At 47.8% G+C, this 9,617-nt stretch overlaps 1 protein-coding gene across 22 annotated transcripts in view; it reads left to right on the top strand.

Annotated features, from left to right (window-relative positions):
• MCF2L (MCF.2 cell line derived transforming sequence like) overlaps positions 1–7,654 on the top strand; it is a 169,995-nt gene extending 162,341 nt beyond the window's left edge. For 11 of the 22 annotated variants that reach the window (XM_074329533.1, XM_074329534.1, XM_019746586.2 and 8 more), the window contains 5 exons: positions 164–238; positions 3,678–3,799; positions 5,418–5,530; positions 5,614–5,717; positions 5,852–7,654. In XM_074329533.1, the coding sequence (XP_074185634.1) occupies positions 164–238; positions 3,678–3,799; positions 5,418–5,530; positions 5,614–5,717; positions 5,852–5,937 (500 nt within the window). In that variant the 3' untranslated portion in view covers positions 5,938–7,654. Of the gene's footprint in view, positions 1–163; positions 239–3,677; positions 3,800–5,417; positions 5,531–5,613 lie in introns of all 22 variants that reach the window. The other 11 variants (XM_074329537.1, XM_019746592.2, XM_074329542.1 and 8 more) reach the window with 4 other exon arrangements.
• Positions 7,655–9,617: the final 1,963 nt, after the last annotated feature.

The raw sequence follows: 9,617 nt of genomic DNA on the forward strand, positions 1-9,617 counted from the left end.
AGCTGCTTTTTGAATCAGTGGAAATTAGGCCATTCAATGTTTGTATCCCATCTCAGCATGAACTCAGTGTTTCTCATGGCCGCCTCGGTGCTCTGCATGCAGTTCCTCACTCTCTCTCTCTCTCTCTCTCCTGTTATATTTTTGCCTCTCCCTTCTTCTGCAGCCTCTCCTACCAGTCCTGACAAAAAAGCTAAGCGACATGAAGTAAAGAGCGATCCAACGCCTTTTGGTTTACGAGGTAGAGTGGTTCAACCTTCTGGAGATAGCCTGCCATCCATTTACCCATCCGGTTAGGGACGCTGCCTGTCTTGCTACTACATGTCATCTAAGATGCAGAATGAAATAGGTCTCTACTAGCCAGAAGCAAATTCACTGTTTTGTTCAAAAGCTTGATGCTCTGGCAAACAGATACCGTGATGATGTCAGGCTTCTCGGTTGAACTCTCGCCAGGTCCGCCCAGAACTTACAGAACTATCCACTGGCCACTAGAGGCCGCCAACACCTGGCCAGCATTTGGGTTGTGTTGGGTTGGGTTGGGCCTTATTATTCAGCAGCTGTGTAGGCATTAGTGCATCCCTCTTCAAGTCCCCTGCACCATCTACTTCACCAGTTTGTCTCGATGTTTCTTGGGGAAACACAGAACATAGCAGCACAGAGTGAAGTCCCCCACCCCTGCCGCCCAGGGAAACCCAAAGACTCCCTGGCCCAGGTTGCGAGTCTCAAGTTCTCAGAAAGGATTTCACTTTGTGAATCTTCCTGAGTTTTGGAAACAATTGTGAAGGTTCCCGAAAGCTGTAGGAGAGATGTAGGCTGAACCAACATCCACACACACTGCCAGAGACCACCCAGCAGTCACCCATGGCCTGCTCTGGTCTCAAACACTCCGTTTGCCGAGGACCCAGACTGCAGCCCTCTTGCTGCCCCTGGGCATGACAGCTCAGAACCCAGGGGCTTGCGGACCCTCTCCCACAGGCTTTATGTGGCTGGCATCCAGCTTGCCCCCGGTGCTTGGGAAGAGTCATTTCCCATGGACAAGTCTCCTGGGAGGGGCTATTTTTGTCCCTTACATGTTTTCTACTGAAGACCCAGAGAAGCCTGAGGCCTCTCCCTTGTGAAAGAGGCTGGCCGAGGGGCAGTACCGAATGTGGGCTTGAGCATGGCCCAAGGCAGCGCAAATGCTGCTTAGCACTACTGCTTTTTAGAAGTTGTGTCACTCTCCAATCTCGTCTCCTCATCTGTAAAATGAATATAAGGCCACCCTGCAGGGTCGCAATAGATTTGTGTGAAAGCCCTGAGCCCAGTGCCTGGGGCTCAGCAGCCAGTCGTCCGCACCCTCATCATTGATCATTTCAGTCTACAGCAGGTGACGATGAACTCAGGCCTCCCTGGCTGGCGCTCTTGCCCAGGCTTAAGTGTTTGCTTCCTGAAAAACGTCATCAGCCTCTTGTTTTACTCAATATTAATATCAAGTACTATTTTACAGGAAGTAGAGGTGACCGTATTCATGGCCACCTTGGCCTAAAGTCCTGCAGTCACTCCTACGTGGACCAAGAGGGATGCTGTCCTGATTTGTGGTTGTTAGGCTGCCAAACCCTTTCATTTTCTTGTTCCACACTTGGGGCCTCAGGCACAGTCGGGTCTCAGTGTTTTCCACTAGCTCTCTTGTTACACTGTTTTAAGGCAGGGGCGCTACTGGAGCCTGATAAAGGGGGTTCGCCCAGTGGCTCCCCAGCAGAGAAGGGAGCAACCACAGGCCTAACGTTGCTAAGTCTAGAAAACCTTCTTTTCTCTGCAAGCACCAGAGGGCAGAGTTGTTGAGTTCCCCATAACACAAACACAGCCACACTGCTCTCTCAAGTGAAAGTTTACAGAAGGTCTGTTGGTCAGGCAGTGCTGCCTGCTCTGCCCATAGAACAGTCCTCATCTTCCCGTCCTCAGGGTCCTCAGACTTCTGCTTCTCTTTTGTCAGAAACCCTACTGTAGGTGGCAGGGTGGGGGAAGACATTTGTAGCCAGTCTACCTGGCACTGGCACCCCCAGGGTCCTTGCCCAGTGCTCAGTCTTAGCTTCCCACACTGTATGACAACTGCAGACGTGCCCAAAGCAGGTGAGATTGGATGGTTTGTAGCTGGAAACTCCCAGTCCCCAATTGCTGCACAGACACAAGCCTGGTAGTGGCATGAACGGGGCTGTGCTCAGCACATCTCCCGCGCCCCAGCGCCTGGCCTCAGGCAAGCAAAGCTCCGAGGCTCTCCTGGCCTGCTGGGCCTGGCCTGCTGTGCAGGGGGGGTTTCAAGGGGCTCTCGGGGCTGCTGGCATCTGCTGGCTTCTTCAGCTCTGAGGACATGTGCAGACACATGCTTTCTTCCTGGGGCTCACTGCTCTGCTGCCTCATGGGGACTCTGGGTTCCAGCTCCCTTTTCTAGGACGATGAAGATGGCTTCCTAATGCCTCTTTAACACAAGTGTTTCACTGCCAACCTTAAAAATTCTCAGCCTTGGGAACTGGCTCGTTAGACAGCTTGCGCCTTTGCATCCCCTACTTCATAAAAGGGGTTGTGCATTTTGCACTTGACTTGCCATAGTTTTCACACCCAGCACCTTCTCTTTCTCAGGAAAAGTCATGCTTCCAAATGTAGCTTGGCACTAGATGTGCCCAAGCCCAGACCGCCCAAGTAGTTTGCTTATTTCCCGGATCTGCTTGCTTCCTGTTGAAATGACATTTAATATTGTGTGATGGCTGTGATCAAAGGAGTACGGCTTTGGCCTGTTGCTTTATTACTGGCATTTATTGTATTTATTCATCATCTCGCTTCTCCCCACCACTTACTTGCGTTCTCCCCCCAAATGGGAAATACAGTTGCTACTCGTTGGGGACACATGGCAGTAGAGATGCCGCTGAAGGAATATATATTTATATGTATTGCAAAGTCCAGAAGAAAGCCTTCTTCCCCTCGTTTTCTGGCCAGTGGAGGTGGTTAGAACTCACATGGGCTGGCTCTGCAGCCCAGTGGCCTGGGTTGGGATCCCAACTTTGCCGCATGGCCTTCGGAAGTTCAGATGTGTGATTAGCACCAGTTCCATGAGGATCACAGTCCCCTTGCCTCACACATCAAGGGCTAAGAGTGTGCCTGGCACACGATGCTGTTAGTAAGCCTCAGCCATTTGTGTGAGGAGCTCTTCTCCTGGCCTGATCTGATGGGTGTTGAATGGTACAAGCATTCATTGAAAACACCTTGCCTTCCATGTTTGCTCCAACACAGATAGGTGGCTAGTGGTGTCTCCAGCTAGTCGTCTCTCATAGTCTCCGTGCTCCTCTGGGACTGGGAGGCAGGGGGCCTGGGGGAGAGTGCGTCTCCTCCTCTGGGAAGGAGCAGGGCCTGCTAGATAAGTGCACAACCATCCATGGAGGGGCTGGGGGCTCGTTTCCTCCCCCTGGTTGGCCTGGCAATGGAAGCAGGTATTCTGATCCCATCTCTCTGGACTGTTTGCACAGTTGAAGCAAACGTGGCAGGCATTTCGGAAGTTGGCGGTGTGTCCTGCAAAGTCTTATGAGCTCCTGGGAAGGGTAGGCTCCACACAGGCAGCACGTTGCAGGGGTTCCTGGGACTTCTGTAGACCATCTTCGGACAGGCTTGTCATTGAGGGCGGTCCTCACTGGAACCTATTCACCTCTCAGGTTGGAGCAAAACGTCTCACCCCTTGGAGGCCCCTGAGGACAACGATGGCTGGTCCAGTGCCGAGGAGCTGATTAATTCTTCGGACGCGGAGGAGGAAGGCGGAGTGGGCCTCAGGAAGCTGGTAGGTAATCTTGGCTCCCACTGGGTGTTGGGCCTGGTGCTGCTGTTCCTTAAGAAGGGGAGCTCTAGAAGCTCCACTGTGGTGGTCTGCAGCTCCCATGGCCACTGTGGGGAGGGCTTTCAGGGGCCAGGGCTCCCTGTGGTTCTGTGCCCCCTCCTCTCTGTTGGCTCACCATCATCGGACCACCACACAGAGGGAGGCTGTCCTTCAAAGGGAATAGTGCACACACCCTGATTTGTCCTTCAGATAAATACAGTGCTCTCATAAGTTTCCTTAAAGCTATGTATACACTTCTAGCTCATTGTTTTAAGAGAATAACACTGTCCTAAGTATGGTTTTTCATTCTAAACAAGGTGCTGTTTTAACGAGCAGCAGGGAGAAGCTATTTACATATTAAGTCATTAGAGTCAGGATTATACCAACAGATATTTATCGCACACTCAGTGCTGCCCTTGTTCTAGCACCAGGGTTATTGCAGCAAACAGAACATCCCAGAGTCTGGAGGGGCAGACACAGATGAATGGATGAAACAGAGAGGGAGTCTCAGTGTGGTCAGGGCAGCTTTTCTCAAGGAGGCCTGAGGGTGGGAAAAGCCAGACATGGGGACACGGGGGGCACAGATGAGCCTGGGTGTTGGGCGTTTCCAGCAGAGGGAAACTGAGGCTGGTGGGCAGAGAAGAGCAGGGCAGGATGCAGGCAGGCCCTGATGGGGGTTTGGATCTGTTCTCAGTGTAGCAGGAGGACATGATCTTGGCTGCTCAGGGCCAGTTAGGGGCTGGTGCAGGTCATCCTAAGGGCATAGTGGCTGCAATGAGGAAAAAGGACCCTCACCCTCTATCTCCCAGCTTCCAAACCCTGCAGCCCTGCAGCCCATCCTGCAGTCTAGCCGCGTGTTGTCACATGTTCTCCTACTGCCAGGTGAGGCTTGAGCTGCCCCCACACTCTGTCAGAATAGCTTCCTCTTCCCAGGATCCACATTCCACAATGGAGCTTTGTCCACAAATACATGTTGAGCATCTACTGTGTGAGACACTGAAGACACAAAATAGACAAGAATCTCCTCTATAGGGAGGCAAAGCAATAATAATAATAATAATAATAAAGTAGTAAAATATATAGCGTGTTAGGTGAGGATGGATGGCTGCCGTTTCAGAGAGAAGGCCAAGTAGGGAAGAGTATTCCAGGAAGTGGGAACAGTAGGTGCAAAGATCCTGGGGCCAAGGGCTATGGTTGGAGTGTCTGAGACCAGCGTGAAGGAACTGCAGAGCAAAGCCAGTGTGGCAGCAGTGGAGGGAACTGCAGAGCAAGGCCAGACCCCCAGGAACAAGCTGAGGGCACTGGCTGAGCAGGTGTTTTTGTGTGGTCACAATAGGAGACCTAGCATCTTCTTATAACTAGGAGACCTTCCCAGCTTAAGGTGACAGTCACACCAAACGCTCCACACATGGCAGGGTCCTGACAAAGGGCTCATTGTCCTTCTCCTGTTGCCGGACACTTCGAAGCCCACTGTCGTAGGACCTTCCCTGTCGCTGGATAGCCGCTGTGGCCTGTGCTCCGTGCCTCGGGGATAGAAGCAAAGGGCTTCGTGCATTTCATGCACTGTGCCTTCCCCTCACAGGTTCCGGGCAAATACACCATCGTGGTGGACGATGAGAAGGGAGGCCCTGACATGCTTGCTGTGAGAAGCGGAGACATGGTGGAGGTGGTCCAGGAGGGTGATGACGGCCTTTGGTAAGATGCCGCATGGTGCCCACATGCCCAGGCTACTCAGGACATGTGGGCTGGAGCCACTGACCAGCCCACACCCCTTGCAGGTATGTCAGGAACCTGACCTCCAGCAAGGAGGGCTGGGTGCCAGCCAGTAGCCTGTCCACGCTCCTCGGCAAATCCAGCTCAGCGCAGTGCTTGAGCAGCTCAGGTAAGACACCCCGCTCCACACTGGCTGTGCCCTGAGCCTACCGGCTTTCACAGGCCTGAGCCTATTTAACAAGAAAGAGGGGCTTGAGTGTGCAAGTATGGAGCCGAAGCCGTTCTCGCCTGGTTTTCCCGCAGAGTCCAGCACAGGGTCCGCCCTGCTGAGCAACTCCTCCAGCTGCAGCGAGAGCTGCGGCGCTCCCCTCGCAGACCTGCAGGGGTAGCACCAGCCGGGCCCCCAGTGCAGGAGACCAGCCTATGAATCTCTAAGTTTTCCTTTGCTTGGGCTTACCTAGTTTGGTGAGGGGACGGTGCTCTAAGAAGCCCTGGAAAAGGAGGACCCTGACAAGACCCAAACAAGGAGCTGCCCGCTGCCCACAGAACCTCAAGGTACAGGATGTGGGGGCATTCAGAAGAAAGGTTCAGGAACATTCTTCTCTCCAGCCTCCATGCCAGCCTCCTCCCAGGGCACTGAAACCAGTTCCCGTGGGAAGACTCTACACCAAGCTTCTTCGGAAAATTGAAATGGACAGGGTGGGTGGCAGACCAATAGACCACCTGTGCAGAAGGGCCCCGAGGCGGGGATGTCTCTTCCAGCCTCTGCCAGGCAGCCAGGGAGGAGCCGGTCCCAGCCATTCTGCTTTGGTTTCTGACATTTCTGGTCCGGTGCTTTCTGCAGGAATATGCATATTGTGGGACTGCTTCCAAAAGAAGTGACCGATTCACTGACCCAACAGCTTGAAGAGAGAGGGGGGGGTGGGGAACTATTTTGTCTTTTACAAATTTTTTTTAAAGCAAAGATTAATCCCACGGCCATTTTTTGTGGTACTTTGGCCTCTAATCTTTACCAAGAATCACTGTGTTTACATGAAATGACAATTTGATACTGCATTTGATATAAAACTATTTTTTTGTTACCGGGGTTTACATTACAGCACATTGTTTATTGTACCGCTGAATGATTTGGGGGACTCTCTCGTGGAAATCGACGGCACTCTCCGAAGCCCACCTGGTCACAGGTGAATGAAAACCCAGCACTCAATAAAATCAGGCAGCATTTCTACACACAAAAGCAGTTAGAAACCAAGGAAATTCCTTTACTTGTGTAGTTAATTTTCGAAAGAAAATTTAAGCTATAATTTAAAATACTAACCTTCTTTTCTACAAAAAAAAAAAAAAATGAGGACTGTTGGTTTTTTTAACAAGCTTCACTGAATTAGGATTTTTTTATTGTTTATAAAGAATAAATAAAGATGTAGTTTTTGCAGGGTATCATCTGAACCAATGATGTCACAAGAAGCTTAGTGAAAACCTGAGCTCAAGGCACCTCTGCCTCCTTTCCAGCCGCATTTGCCTGGCTACAGAGTAAAATCACCCTGTGTATACTGTATAGAATCATCCTGAATACAGACATTTAAAGGTGCAGAGTTTATTTTATTCAAATCAAAACAGAACTGGAAAGAAAATTCTTCTGTTTTACCTTTTTTTGTGTTTCAGAAAACAAATTCTGTTCTTTGGAAACATTTCCTTTCTGTATCTGGTTGGGGCAGATATTTTTATATGTATGTATATATGTCAATGTGTGTACATATGTATCCAATGTAAGGGATCTATTTATAGCCTCCATGCTGCTGGAAATGTGTCACTTTACAGCCCTCCATGAGCCCCAGGCCCTGCTACAGCCCGAGGCCAACAGACTTCTTCACCCACCACCACATGCAAGGCCATCGTGCCAGCCCGACCTCTCTAGAGTGTGATAATAAGACAGAAAATGTGCAAGACTTGGCAGCTTTCCTTCTGGTGTATAAGTTATTTGAAAAATGACGTGTCTTGTAATTTAATTAATATATTGATTATTCAGTCACCATTCCTGCCCTCTCAGCCTGGAATTGCCCACCTTTTCTCGTGATCTCTTCCTCATAAAGGCACTTTAAAACCTCATGTTTCAGTCACTGTGTTTTTTTCTGCTAATGTAAATGAAATTTAAAAATCAGAATTCTTTATTGTGTGGACGGAGTTTAAAGAAATGTCAGCAACTCTCGCTATCTGCCTTCATCTGTAAAAGCACAAAATCCCTTACGTCTTAAGTTCCCAGCACTGTGGTGTTTTATTTTGCTCATCTATGCACAGTATGGCAAGCATGTGGTAAAGCAGGAATGAGGCAGGCAGTGAGTATGGCCTACGTATGATGAAGATGCAATAACAAGCTTATGTATGTCAACAATGTAAATGTAACAAAAGAAATGTAAAATTACTACATCAGAACAAGAATACAATTGATAACTTCTAAACCAGAAAGGTAGAGAAGAAAGAAGTGTTGTCTATCCAGTAGAAGAAGGGAGGGTATGGAAAGGGAAAATCATGATGAACAGAAACACAAGAGATGATGGAAGAAATAAGTCCAAATATTTCTCAGTCACAACAAATGTAATTATTTTAAACTGACCTATGGAAAGAGAATCAAATTGGATGTAACAACTGCTAAAACAGACCATAAAACAAAATTATACAAAGATTGAAAATAAAAGAAAAAGCAAAGATATAACAGACAAACTCTAACTAAAAGGAAGCTGGGGCAGCAATATTAATAACACATAAAATGGAATTTAGAACAATTAATGGAGAAAAAGGACACTATGTGGCAATCAAGAACTTGTAAGCATTTAACAATTATGCTCAAAATATGCAGAGCAACGATCAGCAATCATGGGTGAAAATTTAATTATCTCACAGAAATTGATATGCATTTGTCCCTAAAAATAGGAAAATGTGCATTCTTTTCCAACACATGGAATATATACAAAATTTTTACAAAACAATGAAAGAGTTTAAAAGTTTAGAAAAGAAATATCATTGGGAATTCTGATTTATGTAGGACTGGACAAAGTATGCATATCGGAGCTCTTGGGTGCAGCTAAAGCATAGCTTAGAATGACATTGATAGCCCAGTTACATTTAATTTTTTACATGACAAAATTAATGAGGTAACCATTTAAAGAAGCTTAAAATAGGACCAATATAATCCAAAAAAAGTATAAAGAAGGAATTAGTACAATTCAGAGAAGAAAATAAAACAAATCAACAAAATCAAAACCTTGTTCCTTGAAAAATAATAAAATACAGCAAGTTGTGGGAAAACTGGGAAAGTTTACAACAAATAGAGGTTTAAAATGAGAGGACCATTATAAACAACTTTCTGCCAATACATTTGAAAACATAAAATAGGAATTTTCTTTAAGAAAGCAAATTGTTAAATTTATTCAAGAAGAAATAAAATGCGTGAGTTGATGAATAACAAAGATATTGACTTTCAGTTAAAAAAAATAAGGAAAAAGTTAACCCAGATAGCAGGCTCAGATGGTTTGATAGGTTTAGCCATACCTTTAAGGAGGAGAATCCAAAGAAAGTCAAAGGCAGAAATGCCCCCAGAAAGGGCTGTGGCTCGGAAGAGCAGTCAAATGATAAGTCCCTCCTCCTCCTCCCTTCTTCCTCCACAAATAAATTTCTATATAATTAAATTCCTAAAAAATTAAGCAATCCTTGCTAGTGACCACTAAAAATTCTAAAGGTGATCAATAAAACACATTTTCCCCTAAGGACTAAATCTTCCATGTGGGGAGTAGGGCTGGGACCCTGCCAGAAATGAGCGGAGCTAGTGGTCTCCATCCATTCACAGAAAGGATATGATTTCCAGAGTGTTGAGCCCAAGCTCTCTCTGGAGGTTGGATGCCATGTGAGCCTTGCCAGGGTAACCGGGCATCCTGGTGGGCCCAGGACGGTCCCAGTTTCAGCACGGAACATCTGCCATCCTGAGAAACCTTTTCCTGCCTGGCAGCCCAGGACAGGGGGTCACCCTAGCTGTGCCCTGGGTCCAGGAGGAACAAGACCTGGATGCCAGGGGTAC

Source organism: Rhinolophus sinicus, linkage group LG04 (genome assembly GCF_036562045.2).
Source record: "Rhinolophus sinicus isolate RSC01 linkage group LG04, ASM3656204v1, whole genome shotgun sequence".
Classification (NCBI taxonomy): Eukaryota; Metazoa; Chordata; class Mammalia; order Chiroptera; family Rhinolophidae; genus Rhinolophus; species Rhinolophus sinicus.